General features: G+C 47.3%; 3 protein-coding genes across 17 annotated transcripts in view; 1 reads left to right on the top strand and 2 right to left on the bottom strand.

The window, feature by feature from the left end:
• Positions 1-6,112, bottom strand: part of CHI3L2 (chitinase 3 like 2) — a 51,183-nt gene extending 45,071 nt beyond the window's left edge. For both annotated transcript variants that reach the window (XM_057737745.1, XM_057737678.1), the window contains exon 1: positions 5,500-6,112. The gene's annotated coding sequence lies outside the window, so the exon portion shown is untranslated. The remainder of the gene's footprint in view (positions 1-5,499) is intronic.
• DENND2D (DENN domain containing 2D) lies at positions 277-18,602 on the top strand. 7 transcript variants are annotated; one of them, XM_057737292.1, is made up of 12 exons: positions 277-472; positions 4,996-5,171; positions 6,045-6,157; positions 6,855-6,924; positions 7,658-7,735; positions 8,812-8,952; positions 11,079-11,227; positions 13,579-13,756; positions 16,512-16,553; positions 16,954-17,038; positions 17,366-17,605; positions 18,085-18,602. In XM_057737292.1, the coding sequence occupies exons 1-12, from the start codon at positions 415-417 to the stop codon at positions 18,159-18,161; spliced, it is 1,407 nt and encodes a 468-aa protein (XP_057593275.1). In that variant the 5' UTR covers positions 277-414; the 3' UTR covers positions 18,162-18,602. The 7 variants fall into 7 exon arrangements, with proteins under 7 accessions (XP_057593275.1, XP_057593594.1, XP_057593192.1 ...); XM_057737209.1 differs by lacking the exon at positions 277-472 and adding an exon at positions 4,120-4,424; XM_057737456.1 differs by lacking the exons at positions 277-472; positions 4,996-5,171 and adding an exon at positions 4,126-4,424 and having other exon boundaries at positions 6,855-7,066.
• Positions 18,603-21,411: 2,809 nt separating this feature from the next.
• The window catches only part of CEPT1 (choline/ethanolamine phosphotransferase 1), a 37,169-nt gene continuing 33,222 nt past the window's right edge, over positions 21,412-25,358 (bottom strand). For all 8 annotated transcript variants that reach the window (XM_057736943.1, XM_057737085.1, XM_057736684.1 and 5 more), the window contains exons 6-9: positions 23,494-23,625; positions 22,846-23,004; positions 22,229-22,354; positions 21,412-21,634 (exon numbers count right to left, since the gene is read on the bottom strand). In XM_057736943.1, coding sequence (XP_057592926.1) covers positions 21,515-21,634; positions 22,229-22,354; positions 22,846-23,004; positions 23,494-23,625 — 537 coding nt within the window. In that variant the 3' untranslated portion in view covers positions 21,412-21,514. The remainder of the gene's footprint in view (positions 21,635-22,228; positions 22,355-22,845; positions 23,005-23,493; positions 23,626-25,358) is intronic.

The following is a 25,358-nucleotide window of genomic DNA, read 5'->3' as shown; positions in this document are numbered from 1 at the left end:
GAGCCACCAGGAAGGTGCACAGATGCCCATCTGGCGGGCACTCCCCGCGCTTGCAGAGGAGATAGAGGGTAACTTCGTGACGACCCCGCGCATTTGGAGACCGCAGGGCTCAGAAAGTCAAGCTTCCCAGGGCACCCCACGGAGGGTGGGAGCCAGGTGGCGCCGCCCCTCCCGGACGCTCGTCGAGCGCCCTCTGTCACCCCACATCACCCGGCCCGGGGCCCAGGGAAGAGCGGGCCCGCCCAGGTGCGCCGGGGGTTGGGCCGGAGTCCGGAAGGTGCGCCGCCCCGCCCCGGTCCTGTCCCCTTCTGCCTCTCCCCCGCGGGAAAGTGAAAGTGTCGGCCAGCGGAGGTCGCGCATTGGGGGGCGGGGCCGGCGAGGACCCGGGATCGGGCGCCGGGCACTCGAGGGGCCATGGATGGGCTCGGTCGCCGCCTCCGAGCCAGCCTGAGACTGAAGCGCGGCCGCGGGGGTTAGTGCCGGGCCGGGGCGCGCCGGGGCGAGGGCGCGGGGACAGCAGGGGGGACCGCGGGACAGGACAGGAGGTGACAGGGGCGGGGGGGGCCAGGGCAGGGCGGTGCGGAGGGTCGCGATCGATCGGGGAGCAGTCTGAGGGGCTCCCGGGGGTGGGGGGTGGGTGGGGGGGTGGGCAGGGGTCAGGTGAGCTGGAGAGAAAGGGCGCAGGTAGAGGTGGAAACGGGCTGTTGGGGAAGGGATCAGAGGTCACAGGAGAGGCCAAGCCAGCGGGAGTGAAGGGGAGGCTGTCAGCCAGAGGAAACCGTTGTGGGGCCCCGGGGCCACGTGTCCTTCCAAGCAGGAAGCTTGTGGGGCAACCGCACGGTGCCTGCAGCGCCCGGGCCGCGGCGCCCTCCCGGGAGACCCCGCCCCACCCCGCCTCCCCGCCCCCGGACTCCCCTCGTGGGAGCCGGCGACTCTGACCCGCACACAACCGCTGGCCACAAAATGCCCTTCCAGAAGACGTCACCTCCCCACCCCCACCCCACCCCACCCAAGGGCGGCGAGGAGCCCTGGGGAGCGTGGCCTCGAGCAGAGCTGGGGTAGGGCCTGCTCAGCTGCTTCCTTAAAGCGTGAAAACCTGACAAGGGAAGCCTCCCTTATCTCTTGATTCCCTATTAGAGAAGTGAGAATGACCCCCCCCCCCCACCCCCCCAGTCCAGGGTCCTAGGGATTAAATTAGAAGTCAGTATTCGTTTCCTGTCTTCTCAGCATGGGCACTGCGCTTTGGAAGGAAGGAAATTAGGGATTCGTTCATTGTTTTCCATTCATTCAGCAAACTATGGCTGGTTACCACTAGCCAGTCCTATGGCTGAGCGGCCACAACCCTTAGATACTTTGCACAGGGGTCTCACCTTCTGGGAAGGAGGGAACCGATTGGAAAATAAGCAGGGGTCATTCCCAGACAGTCCACCTCTTCTAACACTGGTGGTCAAAAGACTGAGTGAGACCCCCCTCCTACGCCAAGCCCCAGAGCTGGGGAGACCTGGGGTGGGGTGGGGGGAATGGGGCTCCTCTCTCATTACCCCTGCCCCTCACCCCTAGCCGTCACTGTTCTCCCCTGAACACAGGTTTCCAGGATCTATCTGGTCATTCCACCTGTACTGAGATGGAGAGGTCAGAGACCACAGGTGGGGACAGAGGCCTGGGAGGGTGCAGTGGCAGGAGCAGATGCACGGTGGCACTGGTGGCCTCTCGTCCCTGGAGAGCACCTGCTTGGTCCTTCCAGGTCTCCCTCGACCCTGGGAAGCCTGTGTGAATGGAAGGGATCTGCTCTCTGCAGCCCAGAGGAAACATTTCAGTTGTTCCCCAAACAGGGCTGATGACTGTGCCTGGAGGATCTTCCTGGACGGTGAGGAACTGTAAGATGCACAGCCAGTATTACCTGTCCTGAGGTCTGGCACCTATCAGGCAGGAGAGTGTGCCCTCTTCATCTTCCATACTATCCTCCAACTCCCCAGGAGTTCCCCCTCCCTCTTTTGCCCTTTTGGCCCCAAGGCAACTGTGTGGTAGGAGGGTGTGTGTACATATGTGCAGGTGTAAATCATCCTGGTGGAGAGGCAGTGGTGGTGGTCCTGGGTTGACAGCAGCTGAGCTAGAAGAGGAAGGACCAGCTTTCCAGATCAAGGTTCCAGAAAGGCCCCTCCCCTATTTTCTAGCTGGTCCTGGGACTTTTTGTCAGAGGGCTGTGGGAGGGGCTTCCTGCTGGAGGAACAAGTGTAAGCGGACTCTTGACTTCCCTAGAAAGGGTGGCTCCCTCCTCAGCTGAAAATTCAGGATAGTAATTTCTTTCTAGGGCACTGGGGATTAGATGAGATGACCTGTATTAAACATGTGTGTTTGATGGAAGTTTTCTCTTCTGTTGATAACCCCTTTTGAAAGGGGGAAGGAAGCAATCTTTTTTCTGGATTTCTTGGTCCTCGGCCCAAAAGTCCAGTAACTTCTTTTGTCTGCGTTTGTGAGTTTTGCTCTTCTCTTGTCTCTTCTGATAAAGCAGGAAGAAATGGGCTGAAAATGCAACCCAAAGGATTTAGGGAAAGAAATCATTTCCTGAGGTTCTGGAATGATCCGTGGAAAGATTTTGCTTCTCAAGGTCTTTTGCATACAGGAGGCACCCCACATTTGTGGGATGTTTGGTGTGTACTGCACCAAGAAGGCAGGACCATGAACGTGAAACTCTCATAATTCCCACACCCCAACAGATTCTATTGTATTCCCCAAATAGTCCCTGAATTACTCTGCCTCAGTTTCCCCAGCTGTATCAGGAGATGCTTGTTCCTCAGATTGGTGGCGAGGGTTGTGCAACTAGTCTGTGCAGGCTGCAAGTAAGGTGTGGTGACAGATCCAAGTGTTCCAGGTCACTGTTCTCACCATTGCAGTGATTGTAACATTCTTATTTACGGTGATTGACGTTCTGCCCAGGAGTCATGGCTGGATCACTGAGTGCTGGCTTTTACTAGTCCATGGAAGCCAGATCTGGAGCTATTAAGAGCAAGCCGCTGTCTTCCCTATTTCAGCATCCCACTCTCTTCCAGAGGGCTATTAATTCTTTGCAAGAGTGGCAGACACTGGCACCAAACCCTTTTGCCTCCTGGCTCCTCTCAGGGGCAGCCTCCTAGCAAAAGTCCTTCTGTCTTATCATATGCATTTATACACTCAAGGGTTTATGGGAGAATCCCAGGTGGTTTACTATTCTGATTGCTATTCTGTCTCTCTTCTCCAGCCTCTAGACACAGCACCACTGGAGCCCCAGGGGCCAGACGCTCTGCTTTTAGCTTCTGTAGAACTGTTGACCTGGACTAACCAGGGAAAAAAGACTGAGCAGGAGTTGGGGTGGGGTGGAGATCACCCAGATGCTTTCCCCTCCATTGAGTAAACCTCAGGCTGCTGATGCAACCAGCCCCCTACTTTAGGCCAGGGAGAATGTCCTAAGTCAGTGCTACCTATCTGGTAGGAGGGGTTCTTTGCTTGAGCCCTGGAACAGGTCCCAGTGAGACGAGTCTGCCTTCGGACGTATTGCAGGGGGTGAGAGATGCACCATCATAGATCATGCTGAGATATCAGGAACTCTCCAGCCCAGAGACGGACTTTGCTCTCTATTTCACCACCAGGAGAGGAGGCTTTTAAGTTCGTATTAATAACCAGGAATTCCTCGTGCCTGAACAATTTCTCCACTTAGATAATGAATGAGGTCAAGTCTATTGATTTTAATCAGGGGAGGCAGTGGCAACCTTGCTACACGGAGTGTTTGGTCCTGTGCTCTTGCTTGCAGACTTGAAGTCCTGGAAGTCCCAGAGTGCAGCAGGGGGCCGTGCAGAGGTTATCTGCTGCCTTTGACCACGTTAAGAAGTGAAAGGTCAGGAATCAGCTATGGAGATATAAGATCCCTGTCCTGGGGCTGGCGAGGTCCAGTGCTCACAGTCTGATGTTACCAGGCATTCTTCATTGTCCAGAGGTTGTAAATAAACTCATTGCACAACCTTCAGCCTAGAATTAAAAGCCCTTAGCCCAGAAGCAGCTGGGCTCTGGAGGTGTTTGCCTGTGACCTTTTCTCTCACCACACCCTGGGGCTCTTGGGAGGAGCTGAGGTCTGAGCTGCAGTGCCAGGATGCTGCCTCTGTCAGTGCGGGCGTTCTGCTGCCTTCCTGGGTCCCGTCACAGTCTTCTTGCTCAACCACTGGGTGCACAGGATGGAAACTGCTCTCCCCTATTTGGAAGACAGCGCGTGGCTTGGCTTTATAGAGTCGTGGCTAAAGACTGAAACGGCAGCCGCTTTCTCAGGCTTTCTGTAGCCAGTCTGTTTTGGAGGAAAGGGAAGGACTCCATGCCTTACAGGCCCAAGAAGATGGAAAGACAAGTGGTAGGCGGGATACTCAGGCGCTTCCGCCGGCTGCCTCGACACCGAGCAGGTCTGGACTGGATTGCCCACTTCCTTTTTTCCAGGGTGGCCCTCTTCCATGGGGCTGTTTCTTCCTTGAAATACTTCTTCTTCTTCCTTTCATATCTCGTCCTCCACCCGGTTTCCCATGTGACTGGGCAGGGAGGTTCCCCTGTTGGTTTTTAGAGCCGGTCATGCCCTCTGTGGGGGTTCGTGTGGTTACAGCCATGTGGCTCTTGGCCTATTCCAATTTCTTGAGTCTAGATTGATTCAGGGTGTCCTGTTTCAGTTAGGCAGAGTTTCTGCTACCCTGGGGCCCTGGGCCTCCCAGGTGGCCTCCCCAGTACATTTCCTTGGCTTCTGAATCAGTTTCTTTCCTCCTCTTGGCTCCCAGTGGTTCCAAATCTCCCAGGCAGGCACAGAAACTTCCCAATTGGCTCTGATCCCATCCCAGGTCCTAGGACCAGAGGTGCTGCGTAGGCTCCAGGGACCTCAGTGTTGGCAATGGCGACCTAGAGGTGCGGAAGTTGCCGGAGCCTCACAGCCTCCACGCATGGCTTGGATCAATGAGATACCGATGAGCCCTGGTGTCTTGGTTTCAGGACCTCCCCAGGATAACCTGGGTGAAGTTGTAAAGGAACCAGAAAGGGCCCAGGAACACTGTCTACCCAAATTTGCTGGAGGGCAGCACTTCTTTGAATACCTCCTCGTGGTTTCCCTCAAAAAAAAGCCTTCAGGGGATAATTACGAGCCCACAATCACCTACCAGTTTCCCAAGGTAAGGATTCAAGGAACGGGCAAGGAACCGGGCAACGGGGGACAGAGGGTTAGGGTGTTTGAGAAGCTATCGGGGTGGGGGGCACCCTCTCCCTCCTCCACCCCCCCTGCGGGGGCTCCTCTGGAGCTGCCCTGAGCTCACTGCTCCTGTTTCCTTCAGGCCCAGCCCTGTTTTCTGTTATCACCCGCAGAATCTAGGTCTGGCCTCTTTGTGAGGAACTGACCTAGGCGCTCTAGCCTGGAAACTAGGCTAGTTCTTCTGCCTTTTGGGGGGCCTCCCGGTTCTTCCAAATTCTATCCTCAGCCACCGTCTCTGCGGAGAAGCTTACCTTCTGCCAGAGGTCCTTGCAGGAATCCCCTCCCTGGGGTGGGTGAGAGGGAAAGGGTGGGGCAGGCACATGGCTGGTGGCCACAGCCCAAGCATCAGGCTCCTTCTTGTCTGGTCCTGCAGGCAGGTGAAGGGGTGGGGTTAGGGCATCTTTCTCATTAACCCAGACGGTGAGGTGACTGAGCTGGCTGCTTCTCTTCTCAGACGTGGTATCTCTCTGTTGTGGTCCTCCCAGGAAGCCGGGCGGTCTCTGGGCCTTTCTGCTTTTGGCGTGGTTCTGGCCCCCTTCCTGACTATGTAGAGCCTTAGGATACTGAAGTCCAACTCAGGTTCACATAGACTTGGCCCAGGAGGGGTTATTCCAGCCAGACCCAGAACGCAGTCTCTGTGCAGTAATGGGCGAAGAGGCCTGCTTCGAGTCCCACCCCAGTGGAAAAGCTTATTCTCAGACTGCTTTAGGGCCTCCAAAGAAGCCCGCCAGCCCCCAAGCCCTCTCCACCTGCTCCTACCTCCACATCCACCTGTCTCTTTTCCTATTGCCTGTAGCGAGAGAACTTGCTTCGGGGACAACAGGAGGAGGAGGAACGGCTGCTCGGAGCCATCCCCTTGTTTTGCTTCCCAGATGGGAATGAGTGGGCCCCACTCACTGAGTATCCCAGGTAACCACTCGGCCATGGGAGGGGAGAATCTGCGATTGGAGGAGAAGGGACGAGTGTGAGCCACGTGGTCCTGTGCCCCCCCCTCAATTGGATTTCTCATCAGCTTCCTTCCTGATGGGGAGGGACTCGAGTTGATTCATTTCTAAACATCTTGCCTGGGGAACCTCAAGGCAGGAGATCTTAGCTAACCAGGTTAACCAGTCCCTGCTGACAGAGAAGGGTGAGGTTCCCTCACCTGTCCTAGGAATTATAGCCACTGTGTTTTGACTGCCTCTGGCAGAAGAGGGATTTAGAAGAAGTCCTTTGGCCTCTAAGGAGCTCCTTATATGGCAAAGCCCTTTACACCGTGAATCCTGGAATTTGACTGCCTGAGCTCGAATTTTGGCTTTACCACTTATGAGCTGAATGACTTTGGGTAAGAAACACTCCCTCAGAGTCTCAGTGCCTTCATTTTTAAAGTGGAAATGGTGATTGAACCTACCTCAAAGAGTTGTTTTGAGTGTTAAATGAGAGGATACCTTTAGAGCTTGACACCAATAAGCACTTTAATTAAATTACTGATGTTACGATTCCTCTCAGGATGAATTACTCCCCTTTGCCCTCCTAACACCCCTCAGTCCCCCTCTGATGCCGATCGCCTTCCTGATTTAGAATCTAGTGAGCAAGTGCAAACCAGCTCTTGTCTGCTCTTCCGCAGGGAGACCTTCTCGTTCGTTCTGACCAATGTGGATGGGAGCAGGAAGATTGGATACTGCAGGCGCCTCTTGGTCTGTGCAGCTCAGAACTGCCCCCTCCTCTCTGCATCCTGTTCTGCTCCACAGCTGGGTTTGCTCAAGCCTCAGTTGCAAAAGCCAAGGCTCCCTGGCAGAGGTGGCTGTAGACAGAGCACAGCCCAGCACCTGCTGCCATGTTAGTGCCCTGTGCAACCTCCCAAGAATGGGGACACATGCCCCTCCTCACCCACCCAGGGCACCTTTGCTGCCATGCTTTAGTCTTTACTCTCCCCAGCTTTCCACTGTTCCCCTCTCTGGGTGGCTTCATCCTAATGCACTCTCCACCATCTCTACCAGGCCTCGTTGCTTTGGGCCCTGGGGCCGCCTCCCAGAGCCTAGCCTGGGATTTGGACAGTGAGGTTCAGTCCCTGGGTCTCTCCAAGTTGCTTTCACAGCGTTCTCCTCCCTGGCTGTTTCTTCATCTCTACAGCACACTTGCTGCCTCTTTGCTGGCCCCTGATGGTGTTGCTGCGGAGGAAAGCAGTGCTTGCCCGTGAGCCAACCAGCCCCCTCAAGGCCATCTTCTTTTAATTTCGGTGGCCACTCAGACCTCCCTGCTGCTCGTCCCATGAGTGGGGCCTCTGCACAGCCAGGCCTTTTTCCCTCAGGCCCACCATCCACCGTGAATCCCCCAGTCCCAGCCACCAGCCCTGTGCCCCATCCGCCCAGGTGGGTGGAGGCCCTGGGGAGGCTGCAGCACTGAAGGAGCCTGTCCGTCCCTCCCCAGCCCGCCGGCCGTGGTCCTCGCCTCCCCAAGGTGTACTGCATCATCAGCTGCATCGGTTGCTTCGGCTTGTTTTCCAAGGTAGGGGTGGAACGGGATTCCTCGGGGCCTGTTGGGCCTGTTCAGCCTCCAGGTCCACCTGGCCACCTGCCCTGCCTGTGCTCCCTGCACTCCTCCCCCAAGGTCAGGGTCAAGTGAGGCACCCTAGGGAGACTCAGGCAGAGAGGGGCTTGGGCTTGACTTGGCTTTCGGGAAAAGTAGGAACCGAATTTAGAGGACTGTCTCCCCTGCAGAGAGCCCACTGCTCCCCCTGTAGTTAGGTGAGAAAGCAGCTGGAGAGGGACGTGGGTAGAGCTCCAGGTTAGGAATTGGGAGTTTCAGTTTCCCTGTCTGTCAAATGCATGTAATGATTCCTCACCTTCCTGTCTCATGGATTGGTGTGAGGCTCAGATGGCATGATAGATGAGGAAGACAGAATTCTAAACAGATATAAAGACAATTGTACGGTGGAGCTTGGCGGACTCCCTCTGACTCCTTGCAGGGTAAAGGGGAAGTTGAGGACTTCTCTAGGACTTCTGCTGGAGCTAATTTGAATGCTAGTACACCTGAGTCGGGATCAGAGAGGAGTCCTTCGGGATGGATGGGACACGTCCTAGGAAAGGGCATCCGTGTGCTCTGCCCCAGGCAGGCCCCTTGGAGGATGAAGGTGGTAAACTGCATCAGCTTTTGCTTGGGCGGATGGTTCATCCGTGCAGGGTTCTGAAGATGGAGGCCACCCCTGGCCCTGGAGAGTCTCCAGGGGAAGTTGGAGGGCAGAGTGGCACCCAAGAGGCCCAGTTTCTAGGCTCCCACTCCAACCAGCACAAATCAACATGGTACCATCACGGTTGATGAGTTTACTCTAGGACAACTACCAGGGGAAGGTAGTTCATGTTGAATGTTAGGAGAAAGGAGGAAGGTGGATTGGTAGAGAAAGGATGAAAAGAAGAAGGCTAAGAATAAAGGCAGGTCTTGTGCAGGAGACAAACAGCAGACTGGTTTCTGCCAGGGAGGAAAGAACCAGTTAAGGATTGGCAGGAGCAGCCTCACACATGAGATCTCTACCAGCCCAGGAACATCCCTTTGAGTCATGTCTCCCATGGCCCTCTTCCGTGTAGATCCTGGATGAAGTGGAAAAGAGGCATCAGATCTCCATGGCAGTCATCTACCCATTCATGCAGGGCCTCCGAGAGGCAGCCTTCCCTGCTCCCGGGAAGACCGTCACCCTCAAGAGCTTCATTCCCGACTCAGGCACTGAGGTGGGTGAGCGAAATGGACAAGACCTTCCTTGGCTGGACGGGGCGGGTTCCTGTGGCACCTCTCATCACAGTGCTTCCATTCACCAGGTTAATATTCCGAGAAACTAGGCCAGGCGGGCACTGGGGCTTGGCTCGAATTATTGGCAGAGCTGAAAGTCAAACCCCAATTTTCTGATCCTCCGAACCTGATGCTCACAAGGACCTAGTTACTGTTCAAGCCATCAAGACTTTTTTTTTTATTGGAATATAATTGCTTTACACTCTTGTACCAGATTTTGAGGTACACCAAAGTCAATCAGCTGTATTTATACACATATCCCCATATTCCCTCCCTCCCTCAACTCCCCCACACCCTCCCCGTCCCAGCCCTCTAAGGCATCACCCATCATCGAGTTGATCTCCGTTTGTTATACAGCAACTTCCCACTGGCTATTTTACAGTTGGTAGTATATATATGTCTATGCTACTCTCTCACTTCGTCTCAGCTTCCCCTTCACCCCCTGCCCTCCCCAACCTCATGTCCTCCAGTCCATTCTCTGCATCTGCATCCTTATTCTTGTCTTGTCACTGGGTTCATCAGTACCATTTCTTTTTTTTTTTAGTTTCCATATGTATGAGTTAGCATACAATATTTGTTTTTCTCTTTCCAGCTTACTTCACTCTGTATGACAGACTCTAGGTCTATCCACCTCATTACATATAGGTCCATCTCATTCCTTTTTATAGCTGAGTAATATTCCATTGTATATATGTGCCACATCTTCTTTGTCCATTCATTTGTTGATGGGCATTTAGGTTGCTTCCATGTCCTGGCTATTGTAAATAGTGTGGCAATAAACATTATGGTACATGTTTCTTTTGGGATTATGGTTTTCTCTGGGTATATGCCCAGGAGTGGGATTACTGGATTATATGGTAGTTCTATTTTTAGTTTTTGAAGGAAGCGCCAAACTGTTTTCCATAGTGGCTGTACCAACTTACATTCCCACCAACAGTGCAGGAGAGTTCCCTCTTCTCCACACCCTCTCCAACATTTGTTATTTCTAGATTTTTTGATGATGGCCATTCTGACCAGTGTGAGGTGATACCTCATTGTAAGCCATCAAGACTTTTATTTATAATAAATAAACCATGTACACTGAGGCTCCTGGTACTAGAATGGCCTTTGCCCCCAGCCCCCAAACTGCTACTTTTCCCCATTCACCTCTCTTATCTTCCTGTGTCTGTCCTATATCTCTACCTTATGGCCTCCACCTGTCTTTTTCTTATCACCCATCCCCACCCCTGAGTCCCCACCCATGCCACACTGGGGATGCTATTGTTTTAGGACACTAAGCAGACAAAGCAGCAAGTAGAACCTTGTTTTAAGAATTCCAGTCCTGAGCCCTGGTACTCTGGATAATCTGTGTGTCCCTCTGCACCTCAGCTTCCCCATATCAGAAAAAGGGGAGGAGCTAGGGTTGTTCACTTACTCAAAATATAAGTGTGGAAAGCTTGCCATGTGCCAAGTTATACTATTTTCTGGCTGCAAAGCAGTAAATAAAATGACTGTGGTCCCTGACCTCGTGGAATTAAAAGTCTAAAAGACTTAAATAAGTAAACACACAAATAAATGCATAATTGAAAATTGTGTGATTGTGATGAAAGGAAAAGAAAACAGGATGCTATGTGGGAAAATGATGAGAAACACGCATTGCTTTAGGTGGCCAAGGAAGGCCTCTGAGATATAAAGGAGAATAAGAATGAAGAGAGAAAATACTGTAAATCAACTATACTTCAATAAAAACTAATTAAGTTTTTAAAAAAACAATGAAAGGCAACCCAGGGGAGGGAAGAACCTCAGGCAAGAAAGGGCATGACATGCTCAAGGAACAGAAAGGAGCTGATGTGGGGAAGCGAGGTGAGGCAGGTGGCGAGGGAGGTGGGCCTTGTGGGCCACGCAGGGGATTACATCAGCAGCATCCTCAGAGCAGATGGAAACCATGGGTGGGTTTTTAGCAGCGGGGAGGCAAGGTCAGCTGTGCTCTTTTCGGGAGGATAGGGTGGAGACTGGTAGAGACCCAGCTTTCTGGGGTTTGTGTGATTTTTCAGTGTGGTGACACCCTCTCTCTCTGGTTTCCCCACAGTTCATTTCGCTGACGCGGCCCCTGGACTCCCACCTAGAGCACGTGGATTTTACTTCTCTGTTGCGCTGTCTCAATTTTGAGCAGATTCTTCAGATCTTTGCCTCTGCCGTGCTGGAGAGAAGAATCATCTTCCTAGCAGAAGGTCTCAGGTTGGTCCAGCTACCGAGCAGGTCACCTGAACTGACTGGCATCCCTGGGTTCCAGGGAACAGACCAGAGAGTTCTTGAAGGACATCAGGCTGTAGGACCTGTGTGCTCACCCTCCTGCCACCCTGTCTTGAACTGCAATAAGCCTAGAAAATAGCTGTTGTTATTCCCTGTTTCCGCCTTCAAACTTGATGGCTGCCTAGGCCTGAAGGAGGTTTGTGATTTAGCTTGGAGAAGGGCATGAAGTATTCCTGTGACATTCTAGGAGGAGACCAGTTAGGGTAGATGCAGACATGATTCTGCTCTTGAAAGGCTGAGGGAGGACAGGGCAGGAAGGCATATAATGGTATGGAGGTCAAGCCCATTGTCCTTAGTGGCAAACACATGTCATTTATCCATTTATTCACTCATTCAACAAACACTTATTGTGTGTCAACTGTTTACCAGGTGCCAAGCATCAGGAAGATACAGACAAACAAGACATGGCCCTAGACCTTAAGGGGATGTAGAATTATCCCCAGTTGAAAGCATAGGTGTTGAAATCAGCAAAACAAAGTTCAAGTTCTTTTCTTCTACCTTTAGCTACGTGGTGTTCCTTAGGTTAGTTTCTTAACTTTTTGAAGTCATGATCTCCTTATCTGTAAAATGGAGATATCAACTGTACCTACCTCATAAGGGTGTGGTAAGGATTAAATGAAATAATGCACATTAGGTAACTAGCACACTGCCAGGCACACACTGGTAAGTGCTAGTGGTTTATCTTAACAGTAAGGTCATAGTTGAGTACATCCCTATGTATAGTTGAAGCAGACTACTGTCATGTCTTGGTCTCAACCTCTTAGGGGCTTCGAGTCAGAGAGAGACGTGGGGAGATGGATGACAGAATGGAGAAGGGAGAAAAATCATAAGACAGTAGAAGGTTGACCTTATTTATGTCTTGGAATGGAGAAAGCTGCTTATAATGGGCTGACCTTGGTTTTATCTTTTAGGGAAGAAGAAAAGGATATTAGGGACCCAAAAGTTAGGCCAGAGGGTCAGATGAATGTCATGGGTTTTAGAGAAAAGGAAGCTTGGTCAGGCAATTGGGTCTGTGGGTTGAAAATTCTGTAAAAATCAGTGATAACCAAAAAGGCACCAGTTGTAGGCTAATCCTTGTGGGAAGTGGTGTAACCTTTTGCTTTAGAAACAGCTCTTCCACTCTCAGCCCTGTAGGGAACTGAGAAGTTTCTGTCATGGCTGGAGCTGGGATTCTAGCCTTCTCCCCTTAAGATCAGTGTTTAGGAAGTGAAGGGGACTCTAGGTGTCAGCTGGCCGGGACGTGGGCAAAGGCCGGCAGGACTCACCTCTCAGGCGTTAACTTTCTTCAGGGAGACTCCCCCACTCCTCACTTCCTTCCTACACTGAGTATTTCAGATATCTGCAGCTCAGGCAGGAAGGGGACTTCCAGTCCGCCTAAGCCTTGGTGAGACTCTCTGAGCCTCCATCTTTCTAACTCAGGAAGTGCCAGCTTGATACCAAGAATTGAAACAAGGTTTCCGCATCTTTGTTTTTATTGGCCTTAGCTTTGGGGCAATTTGGAGAAATGAAGAGCCACGAAAGCTAGTGGAGAACAGAGAAGACAGAGAGGGGGCTTGTGTCTGTGTTGGAGGGGTGAGGAGGGGCGGGAGTGGGCCTGAGTTGTGACTTAGGCAGTAATTACACAGGCAGTGCTTCATTGGAAAGGGTGGAGGAGCCACCTCTGTGGGACTTTCCTGGTAGGAATTGCTAGTCAGAGGTTCCTGGAATCCAGGAATTTCCCAAGCAAACTTAGGCACCAACCTGGTAACTTTAAATAACCATAAGTGGCCAGAGGGGGCCGTGAGAGTTAAAGACTGGGGATGAAACATAAGGAGGAGATAGGCTTGACCTCTCTGATGTATCTCAATGTTTACATTTGTCTCCTTGACTACACTGAGTTCCTTAAAAGCAGGGCCAGTCATTATACTTCCTGGTATCCACATTCTTAGCGCAGTGGTGCGCATAGAGAAGGGACTCAATCCATGAAGCCACTTCTTCTTTCCTCCTCTCCTCTTCCCCACCCCACCCCGGGAAGTGAGTTGAGAAGTCTCACTGGGAGAAGAAGGATCAAATACCCCATCCTTGATAAGAGGAGCCTCAGCCTCTTCTGGTTTCTGCCCCTTCCCTCCCAGCCTCAAGCAGTCACAAGCTCTGTGCCGGGCATGGCTCCCAGACTTGCTTTTGCACCGGGAGAGGTAGCATGAGCACCTGCTGTCAGTGATGGGCTGTGGGGGGTGTGTGGGGGTGGAGGCGCAGGGAGGCCCCTCTGACTCTCACTCTCTGTGCCCTGTCCCCAGCATCCTGTCTCAGTGCATCCATGCTGCTGCCGCGCTCCTCTACCCCTTCAGCTGGGCCCACACCTACATCCCCGTTGTCCCCGAGAGCCTTCTGGGCACTGTCTGCTGCCCCACTCCCTTCATAGTTGGAGTCCAAATGCGCTTTCGGCAGGAGGTTATGGAGAGCCCCATGGAAGAGGTATGACGCAGCAGGAAGAGGGCATGATTTGGAGCCAGGCAGGCCTGGGTCCAGATCCCAGCTCTGCCACTAACAGCTGTGTGATTTTGCGGCAAGTTGCTTAACCTCTTTAAATCTGAGCTTCCTCATCTGTAAAATTGTAATGACAATGTTCAGTTCCTAGGGGTCCTAGGGGAAAAAATCTGCATAAAGCACCTAGCCTGGTGCCTGACATATAGGTGATGCTCAATAAGTGTCTGCTTCCTCCTCCTGAATGATTTCCCTGGGCTTAAGGGGCAGCACGCGGCTTATTCAGGGCTTACCCTACTGTCCTAGGCCAGCTAGTCCTAGGGAGCAGGCCCCGGGTGTCCTATTTTTCTTTTGAGTGGATGAGCACAGCTGGTCTATACAACACACACCCTGGTGGAATTTATTCACATTGCTTGGAAGTAAACTAACATAGCCTTCCTGCAAACAGCAAGTCTTGAAAATGCAGATATTTTTGCAGCAAGGGCCGCCTTTCCAATTAGCTCAGAGCTCAGTTGGCGAATGAGGATATATAGGTCCAAATCCTCTTTGATTTTTGTCAGCTTATTTCTTGGCAGTGCCCCTAGATACATCAGAGAGCTCAGTGGTGAATATAGGCGTTAATATCATAAATCTCTCCCCAGTGTTAGAAGAACAACTCAAAACGTGCTTTGCTTAAGTTGTCAATAGGAACTTTCAAGTTACTATAATCTCAAGCCAGAAGAGCTACCTACGTAGTTTGTCTGCATTGGCTAACCATTGACTCCCTCTTTGTAGACAAAGGGCCTAGCAAGGGGAGACGCAGGGTCTAGAAGTAAGCTATTGAAGGCATCCCCCCCACCCCCGGAGTGGCAGGAATTCCTCCATTTACCTAAGAAATATCTGAGGTCCAGAGAACTCAGTTGCATTATCTGAACCAGGCAAGGACAGAATCTCGCACAGATGGAACCAAAGTCCTTCTTCCACCGAGCGCTGCTAGGAGGTAAAGAAGCAGACTGTTTCTGTTCCTTGCTTCACTGGCCCGCCCTGCCCTCCTCAGAACTGCTGAGTACACACGCCCTTTGAGCCAGCATTTGCCTTGTGACTAAGTGGGACAGAGTATCGGCCCCATGTTTAGCAATGATTTAAAATGCCCCAACCCCAGAAGTTATGAAACTTCCTGATGCTGCAGCTCCATCTCCTTCAGAAGCTGTGGCTCCTCCCCCAGTGGCCTGGCGGGAAGAGGCCCAAAGGCTGGTCAGACTCCAGCTCCTGCTCTCCAAGAGCCTTGGCCTATTTTATTCCTGTCCAGCTGCTCTGTGAAAGGGGCAAGGGGTGAGGAAGGCAGAGGGCTAGGGGCCAAGGAGGGAGGGGGGATTCCCTGACTCCCCAGGTCCACTCTCTGGAAGGGATCACTCGACAGACAGTAATATACCCAACTACTGAAAAGATTTCTGGGAACAACTTCACAAAAAATTTCTTCACACACTCTTACCTCCCAGCCCCCGAAGTAAACAGCCTGTCCTGAATGAAGGCCTCTGAGCCTTATGTTTACAAGTGGTTTCAGGCCTGAACTAGTTCAGCTTTTCTCCCCTGATGGTGGATAATTACAGTGCTTGCTCTGTCTCTTGGCACACTTTCCTCTCCTTTTTATTTGGGAGAAGCGGGCATGGAGGGATCACTCACCCTCCTGTCGAGACCAAGGGTCGCAAACTGAAAAGAGGGACCCAGCTGGCATGTAAATGGCCAACAGGGGCTTTGGGGGATTATGATAAACTGTTGAGCACATGCCTTGCCTAAAGGGGGCAGCTGTAACTCAGTTCCATCTGAATGTGGATCAGTGTTAGAGTGCCTGACTTCCCAGGAGGAGCCCCAAATCCAAATTTCATGTGAATTTTTCCAATTTCTCTGAGGCTCAAAGAAGCAGATCTGTAGGTTGGAATCCAACCAGCAGGGTGCCTATTTGTCATATTGAGTTTAGACTGAAGGCCCCTCAGGGAATGATGAAGTTGATACTAGAACTCAGGTCCCCCAAGTTCCAGCCCTGTGCTTGTCCTGACGGCAGCCTATAGACACATGGTTACTGCCTTTCCTCCCTTCTTCCTGTTGACGCTGGGCTCATTCCTCGTCTTGCTGTTTCCTGCTGGAAGGCCTAAAGCTCTGTAGGAGTTTTAAAAATGGAACTCCAGGCAGTTGTTCATAAAGTTGTTGTAAGCATTAAAAAAAATCAAAAGATGTCCATCCCTGTCTTAAAGCTGACCAGAGGGAAGAGAGTTGAAGGAGAGTTGTAGGGAGAAAGACGCAGTCCCAAGGACAGCACAACCTAGGTTCTACTGTTTGATAGCAGTGTCACCTCAGGCAGCTTAACTTCTTTGGGTTTGTTTCCTCACCTGCAAAACATGCACAGTACCTGCCTCTTACAGGAGCACTGGGAAGATTAAATGAGATAAAATGTGCAAAGCACAATGTGTGTCATGTACTGAATGTTCCATGTACAGAAGCCATTACTATGATCAATGTTTTATTAGGGGAGTGATTGGTTATGATTTACCCATATTGTATATCGCATCTTCCTCAGCTCTCTCCCCTATTTCCTGCTTCCTACACCCTCACACCCTTTTCCCACGAAAGAGGGGGGTGATGAGAAAGGAGAGTATCAGACAGGAAATGAGAATTGAAGATGCTGATTTTATTGCTACTTGGGCTGAAAGTTACAGCCACAGGCAGAAATGGAGAAAGAAGAGATCAAACTGTTCTGTGTTTCTTTCAGGTCCTGTTGGTGAATCTTTGTGAAGGAACTTTCTTAATGTCAGTAAGTGTCTGGGTTCAGATCCCCTGCAGACCCACCACCAACTCAATCATTCTAGTCTCATTGATGGTCCACTTACTTTAACAAACGTTAAGTACTTTTGTTGAGTGAGAATCCATGCTAACAAGACCTCTCCTCTCTCCAGGAGCCCATGACAAAGACAGATGATTTCACAAGGCAGTCGGTGTTAGTGCCCTTAGAGCAAGGATATAAACCAAGTACCACAGGGACAGAGAGACTTGCTAGTGTTTAGAGTCAAAACTTCTGTTGTTTCCCTTCTATGTGGCCAAATATTTGGAGGTGGAGCAGGGTGTAGAATTCATGCCCACCTCACACTCTCTGCCAACACTTCACACCTCCTCCCTGACTGCTTGACCTCTGAGCTGACTCTGTTGTCTCCTAGGTTGGTGATGAAAAGGACATCCTACCACCCAAGCTTCAGGATGACATTTTAGAATCTCTCGGTCAGGGGATCAAGGGATCACAGAGTAAGTCCTAGGCTCCTCTTATTTTGGCTTTCTCCAAAGAGCTTGAGGGCATGCAGCAGTTCCCTTCCAGAACTAAAATGAATTCACTCAGCAGTCCTGGGCTAGTCCCAGAGGCCTTGATTCTAGGGCGAGTCTAAAATGTTTTTCTTCCTAAGCAATGGTGAACCCATATCCAGTCTCCCATTTTAATGTCAATCAGTAGTTATGAACCCTACCTCATCCCTTCCCCAAGAGCTTTCAGCCTGCAATGAAAGCTACTGGGGGGTAAGAGTGGGTAGTTTCATCCTCCTGCTACCCTCTGAGATGGTCTCTATATTTCCCCTGCAGATTCCGAACAAATCAACGAGCATGTTTCAGGTCCTTTCGTGCAGTTCTTTGTTAAGACCGTGGGCCACTATGCTTCCTACATCAAGCGGGAGGCAAATGGGCAAGGCTGCTTCCAAGAACGGGCCTTCTATAAGGCTCTGACCTCCAAGGCCAACCGCCGATTTGTGAAGAAGTTTGTGAAGACACAGCTCTTCTCCCTTTTCATCCAGGAAGCTGAGAAGAGCAAGAACCCTCCTGCAGGTATACAATGACAGGCCCCTATCAATCCAAGCCCAGACGGTCACTGCCTCCAAGTCAGGTGTGACCCTACGGTGAAGAGGAGGGGAGGGAAGAGCACTTCTCTCTAGAGGCCCACAAAAATAGCTGTAGTCTTATTAAGTAGGGTTGGAAAGAAATAATCTGAAGCCCAAGAAAATGCCTCCTGGGCTGTCATTTTGCAGAAGTGGCTCTGTTCATCAGCCAGCAGGAGGCCCTGTGCTCTTTTAGTCTGGAGCTAATTCCTACCAGTTATTCTTTGTTTTAGGCCCCCTTTGGGGCCAAATCGAATAGCTGGCTCTCCAAAAGGCCTGTGAGGGCTTGGGAATCCTGGCATGAATGTCAGTACAGTGGGGGCAGCATGGGCAGCAGACAGAGAGGATATTTCTGACCCACACTACTGAGCTTACCTTCGTCTGCCTGGCCAGATTAGATGCCTCTAACACCTGTATCTGAACCCACAGGCTATTTCCAACAGAAAATACTTGAATACGAGGAACAGAAGAAACAGAAGAAACCAAAGGAAAAGACTGTGAAATAAGAGCTGTGGTGAACAGGAGTGACTAGAGCTATAGGCCAGTTGTGGACTTTGGCCCCTGCCAGCATGGTAGGATGTGAAGCTCTCAGCCCCCAGAATCCACAGCCTTCTTCCAAGTTCTGGTAACCAGGTCTTGCTTCAAGTCGATGTCTTGAGTTTGGGATCCCTGGAATCAGCTCTCTCAAGACTTTGGAAGACTATGACCTCTGTGCTCACAGAGCTGGGCAAAAAGCTGCCTTTTCTGCAGAGGTGACATAGGGCAGGAAACAGTAGTAGAGGTGTTGTAGAGTCTTAGAAGTTGCTGTAACTGCCCTCTCCCAGGAACCTCTATTACAAAATCCTCAACCGAGAAAGCAGTTGTGGCCTGAAGGTTCACTTTCTCCACATAACAAAAGAGGTCTGTGGACATGTGAGGATAAGAATAAAGATGAAAATCTTCTTCTTCTTTAAATGTGTATCTCTGGCTTCCACTATGGAGAGAACCAGGAAAACAAGGCAACAGATGTGAGAATAAACTGGACTAGAAGTGGAGGACCTGGCAATAGTGCCCAGAACTCTGGGGCTGTGTTTGGAGTGGTAGAATTACAGGGCTCAGCAGAGCCTTCTAATAGGAAGGGTGAGGGATACTGGTAAAAGCAGCAATGCCACTGAGGACACAGCAGCAGTTCTTGGTTCTAGTTAGGTGTGCTTTCCAGAATCCTGGGAGGAAAGGCTGCTAGCCAGAGGGAAGCATCTGCAGTCTAGAATAACTTGAGGGTAGGAATTTCTGTTGACAGAAGCCAGTGAAGAACACTACATTGTTTCCATCAATAGGTCTATCTGCCCATCACTTCTACTTTGGGACTTTGTTTTAGACACCTACTTCCAACTTCGTTATTTTGAGAAGCCCAGTTCAACTCTTTAGCTAAAGGTAGAGGGATCCCTGCATATTTTTTCTCTTTGAAAAAAGAGAATCATAATCTTAAATGTCCAAAGGAGTTTAGTAGTCACCTGGTCCATCTTCCCTCTGTATCTCTACTGACAGCTCCTGTTTAAATACTGTAAGGGATGGGAAACTTTCAGAAGCATCATTTTCCAGAACTTCCATCTTTTTAATGTATATATGTGTGGCCCTCAGAGGCCCCTGATTTCTGTACAAAGAACACAAAAATTGTTGGAGGGTGGGATGGGGACTGGGGTTACTAAATTGAAGTTAAAGACAACATAATTTTATTTTAGGGACACAGACCTACTGCAGGTGGCACATGTTCTATCGTCCACCTGCCATCCCTAACTATACTGCTACTCTTCACAGCTTCCAAGAGTTATTACACCCTTTTAGGTAGTTGATGGCAGTGGTTCCTAAGCCTAGTTGTATCTCAAAAGCTTTTAGAACAAGGACTGGAATCCTGGAGAGCTTATGAAAATATGAGGTCCCATCTTAAATCTACCAAATCATCTCCAGAGATAGGACCTGGGAACCTGTGTTTTTTAAACTTCTTCAGATGATTCTGATACCTAACCAGGTATATAATATGATCACAAGAAGAATCAGGACCAGCTGAGGTTTACTATAAACGTACCCTTGATCTGATGCTGATGGTATCTAGAGCTGCAGGAAGCACACACCGAATACCTGAACGTCTTCCACATTTTCTTTAAAAAGATTCTAGCATCTCAGTTTGTAGCTTTGGCCCAATAAAACCTAATATGGTGTAGGAGAGAACAATGGACCAGGATTCAGAAGATCTGGATTCTAGTCCCCATTTGGAAAAGGAGCAACTGTTGTGACACTGATTCTCCAGACCTCAATTTCCACTGTAGGTAACTAACATCTGCTGTGTCTGTCTAATAAGACAATGATGTAACTCTGCCAAATATGTTAATTTCCCTCCTTCTTTTCCCTTTGTCCTAGCTTGCAACATTTGATCCACCCTAGCATTTTCCTGTATGCACTTCTCTACCCCAGATGTTGGAGAAGTTGCTAGCAAGCAAAGGTAGTGAGAAACTTCCCTTTCCTGCTACATTATAGCAAGGAAATGAAAGGTTTCACTGTCATTACTAATCAAGATTACATGGAATTGATGGAATCATTAAAAGTGCAAGAGAGAGTTCTGGTTGCCAGGCAAGGCAGCATAGCTATTGTGTACCCATGATTACGGAAATAGGATATAAATAAAAATCAATAAAAAGATACCTCATTTTAGTCAACAGTTTAAACTATTTCTGCTTGTCTCCCTCTTCATTCAAGCAACTGAACATATACAATGGAAACAGATCTGGTTTATAGTTACTGAGGACACCCAGTTTTCAACTCAAACTGTTGTACAGATACTGAGTAGCCAGAAAAGGGGAGTGAAAATTTTCAATAACTGCCTAGAGAGGCCCAAGCCTCTTGAAAATCTGGACGAAGAGTTTGAGATTCCTAGACCAGGTGACTACTAAATTCCTTTGGACTTTTAAGATTATGACTCTCTCTTCTCAAAGGGATTTATAATCTCAAGGGTGACAACTACGGGGAAAAAAAAACCTACCAAGAGGGAAAATGAGCATGGCACTCCTGTGTTTTAAGTTAAACAGTTTTATACAAAATAGAAAGGTCAAAGGATACATAATGACAATGTAGCTGACTGAATTTCCTCATTTATTAAAGAATGGAAATAAATCTTGCTAAAAATTTTAAAAACATTAAAACTTAGTTTATCTTTCCACTGAATAAAACTGAGAAAAAGACTGGCTTTCAGATCATTTATTTATTTAAAAAAATAAAATGGATTGACAAAGTTACCACATTATTGTGCATGCTAACAGGATTTCTCAAGGCCATGAGATACCATTTCTTGACCAATAAAAAAATGACTTCCTTAACAATGTAAAGATAGGAAAACTTTCAAACCAAATTCAAGATCTTTATCACTAGTTCCACCTCACAAGATTTATCTGTGCCACAAGGTAAGCTCCTTAGTAAAGAAAGCTTGAGAAGACATTAAACAAGGATGTCACTAAAAGATGATTATTTGTTAAAATAATAAAGCAACCATCTTTTGGCCTACAAATATTCTACATCAGAAATTTCCACCACTGCTCCCCATGACAATTTTACTTTGAATTCAGGATAATTACAAACACGGCATTTTTTTTTGCATGCTTTCCTGGGCCAACCCTGTATGACAACATGTACAATTTATAGGATGGAACTTGAAATTCCCATTCTCACACAGGGATAGTTAAGGAGTGTTACCAATAACAAAGAATAAAAGTTGTACAACATCGATTATTATAAATTATATTTGTTCTTAACCTCCTTATTCTCCTTAATATGTTCAGATTCTTTCCTGCAGAAAACGTGAATTTCCTATATAACATCAATTACATCATTAATGATGATTAGAATGAGCTGTAGAGACCTTGATTCTGAAGACATGTATGTGCAGGTGAGATGCAATCTGATTGCAAACACTGACACAGTAGCGAATCAAATCAAAAAAAGAGAAGACCTGGAAGAAAAAAAAGAGAGACTATTAGATTCTCAGCCCTGCTTAGGCCATCCCTAAGTGTCATGAAAGCCAAGAAGAGAGGCTTCTGACTTTCTTCTCTTCTGAAATTCACCTTCAATTCCATACAATTTAATAACTCAATTTCCTCACAGATTTTTTCCTTTACACCAAGGAACAACAAACTTAATGAATATTTTAGGCTTTGTGGACCATACTCTTTGTCACAACTGCTAACTCTGCCACTGCAGCATGAAAGCAGCCAGAGACAACACATAAATGAATGGCCATGACTGTGTTCCAATAAAACTATTTACAAAAATTGGCCATTGGCCCACAGGGTCTAGTCTGTCAACTCCCACTTTACAGTCAGAAATATGGAATTTATGAGCCAGGATGTAGGCAGGACTAATAAGAATCACACAAAAAAATGACTGAAATTTGAAGCCACGAGGAACTCTCACGAAGTCCCATAAATGCGGTCTTCTAGTATTCTAAATCATTACAATTATCTGATCCATCTCTCAGGACTGGCCCACTGAACTAAGAAAACAAGCAGCCTCCAAATTATGAAACAGAACACAGTACAGAACTTACCAGGGCTATCCAAAGTACGATATATTCATCAATAAAGCTGTTAAAATATTGGTCCAGAAACAAAAGTGCTGGACCTATGAATGCTGTGTCATGCAAATGCATTTCACTTTTAGTCATGTGTGCCACCTATGAATAAAAGAGAATCAGTGATGTAGGTAGGCATTTTCATATTAAAGTGACTGTGAGCTACACAGTAAATCAGTATTATGATCAAATTATCAAGATTCAAGAATTCTTTAGTAATATCTGTTGAATTTTCAAAACTAAAATGACAACACAAAGTGGGTGTGACAGCTATACACCGAAGGTGTATACCACACCAACAAAGTCCCCCTAAACACGTTTTTCACAAGAAGCTGTAACTTGAGTGTACATAACAAGAATGAAGAATGCAGACAAACTAAACAACCACATTAAACTGTCGACAAAGAAGAGCTGTTAAGGAGCTTCTGGTAATCTCAAATTGCAGCTTCACGTAAGAGTAAAAACAGCTCCTATGTTGATGTCAAGAGATTTTGATTGGAGGAGAGCAAACTCTAGAACTGCTTAGGAACCTATGAAATGAAAACTATGGTCATAAAACCAAAATAAAAACAAATGAAAACTATGGTGCTTACCACAAGCTTATTGGTGATTTTGGCAGATACAAAACCGAATGTCAATATATAAAGACAGGGATGCTTTTCAAAAAGCTGAACTGCTGACTTCTTGTAGATCATTGCAGCTAATGTAATTACTGATCCAATATGGAGAAAAGGAGAAAGGACACTTGTTCCCTGTACAGAGTAAAGAAAAGTGAGTAAGTTAGTGGTATTCTATACCGATCAGATACTATATAAATCTGCTTAAAGTAAGAAAGATCAACTCGAACTTCTAAGAACCTCATGGTGTCTGACAGCCAGCAGTTTTTATAACTGAATACTAGAACAGCTAAGGAAAAGCAGCAGCATGGATTGGTTAGGCACAAACTGAGGACTTTACTTAAGAGGCCAGACATTTTACAAAGCAGATCACATATTTTTTTTAAAGATATACATGTGTATTAAAGTGTGTGTGCATGCATAAAAAATATGCAAATAAAAGCATATAAATGTATACACAAGTGAACAAAACTGAAATTTCAGATACTTTTTTCTTTTAGGACTAAGTGGAAACTCTCAATTAACAAAGATTTTAATTATTCCAAATAATAATTGAAATGGAAAACAAAGCGACTACAAAACTAAGTCCTAGCACAATCATTATAAATTTTAAGAAATACTTACTGCTATCGTTGATCCATTTTTCCCAACACCACCTGTGAAGATTACACGGAAGTAATTTGTACAGGAAAATATGGTCCCTGCTACAGTACAAAGTGCAGGAAAAATTTTCATTTGAATATTCAGCACTGGGATCTTTAATGGGTAGAGAAAGAAAATAATTAATATATATATAAATTAAAATAAGAACAAATATTTGATTCATATTTTGATATATTCTCCATTCTTTCTAGTTTAGTAAATACTTAAATTAATGGAAGTTTCCCTATCCTTTCCACTATAAACAATATAACAAGTCTCAAGAAGTGAAAGACTACATAAAAATTAATCTCACTTCTGATACCAACTTCAAAAACAATAACTGATCCAACTTTATTAGTTTGTGTCATAGCTAAATAAAGTTCACCTAATGCATCCCAGAAGTCTGGCAACAATGAACCAGGCTATCTTGTGTCCTTTTTATGAAAGAAGTATACTTTTTTTTCTTCTTTGTGCACTTTTTGAATGCTATGGCTAAATCTGTAATTTGTTACTAATTGTTATGAGAGAAAGCATGGAGCATAAAGGACTAGAAATATTTGCAACTAGATTAAAAAAACCCTGCAAACTAGAGAACAGAAGACAAAAGTTCTACTGAAAAGAGTTCCCAGTTCCAAACTGTTAGGATACAGGCAGCTAATAAAAGTAGAGAGCAACTAAGAAGGTATTCATACTCAAGGAGCTTCTGGTAATCTCAAATTGTAGCTTCACATAAGAGTAAGAACAGCTCCCATGTTGATATCAAGAGATTCTGATTGGAGGAGAGCAAACTTGGGGACAAAAGGAAAAATATGTGAAGCACACCCAAGCAGATACAGCTCTGTAACTGTGTATCCAAAATTTTAACATGTAAGTTTACTTTTTAGAAGTAAATAATAAATTTTTATAGTATACTGAAAATATGAAGTGATTTACCTAAAATAAGGGGGGGCTGAGTGGATTGAGATCATGTATCTAACCTTGCAAACACAATATCCCTCATTTAAAATGAAATACACTTGTATAATACCAAATCTTAAAAATCATTAAAGATTTTCTTCCTTTTTGCACATCTCTTTTTAGCTTTTCTGAAGTCTCCAATTTTGTCCAATATGAACTGAAAAGAAAGCAACAGTAAAATGACATATTCTATTAAGAGAAATAAATGACTCTAGGGATAAGATTCCAAAAGCCCACAATAGTTTAATTGGCAATGAGTTCTTACAAGAAAGACATTTAAATTAGGGCTGTCTACACTTTTTAGGGCTGCCATCTGCCTACACTTGTAAAATCAAATAAGAACGTGACATTTCCTATTTTTTGTATGTATAATACCCAGTAAAATTGATAGATATAAAATTTAATGTTTACTCTATTTCTTTAAAACTCTCAATAACTCAGTTTATTTACACAACTCTATGACCTCTTGCAAAACTGCAGTCTAAAAAAAAAAAAAGGGAAATCAACTATTCAAATTTCAAGTTGTACTGTGGCAGTGTTTAATTTTCTAAAGTGAAATAGGTCAACTTAAAAATTAAGCCCAGAACTTTACGGAGCATCTTAAATTGTCTCCTGATCTCCAAACCCTATAGTCCAAATTCAAAGCTTGTTTTCAATAAAGGAGAAAATCAACACCATGGTTGCTTTGAACTCCAAGAGAGTTTTTTGCTCTAGTTCAGAAAACTAAGGATACTACAATCTAAATCTGATGCACCTGGCTGAAATTACAATACTCTGGCTAGTTTCCTTTTCCCTCCAGAGACAAAGGACCTGTATTGCAAAGGAGGAAATACTACACTCCCTCAGATTTCAAAAAAAAGCAAAGCACTAATCCACTACAGGGGCCTGCC

The sequence above is a fragment of the Hippopotamus amphibius genome, chromosome 1 (genome assembly GCF_030028045.1).
Source record: "Hippopotamus amphibius kiboko isolate mHipAmp2 chromosome 1, mHipAmp2.hap2, whole genome shotgun sequence".
NCBI classification, from domain to species: domain Eukaryota; kingdom Metazoa; phylum Chordata; class Mammalia; order Artiodactyla; family Hippopotamidae; genus Hippopotamus; species Hippopotamus amphibius.
The sequence above is the reverse complement of the archived record's forward strand: the minus strand, read 5'-3'. Positions and strand labels throughout refer to the sequence as shown.

Coding starts and splice junctions, on each gene's coding strand:
- DENND2D (XM_057737209.1), top strand. CDS start 4,340: ATGCCTTACAGGCCCAAGAAGATGGAAAGACAAGTGGTAGGCGGGATA. Junction 6,158..6,854: donor CCACTCACTGAGTATCCCAG/GTAACCACTCGG, acceptor GCTCTTCCGCAG/GGAGACCTTCTCGTTCGTTC. Junction 6,925..7,657: donor GATACTGCAGGCGCCTCTTG/GTCTGTGCAGCT, acceptor GTCCCTCCCCAG/CCCGCCGGCCGTGGTCCTCG.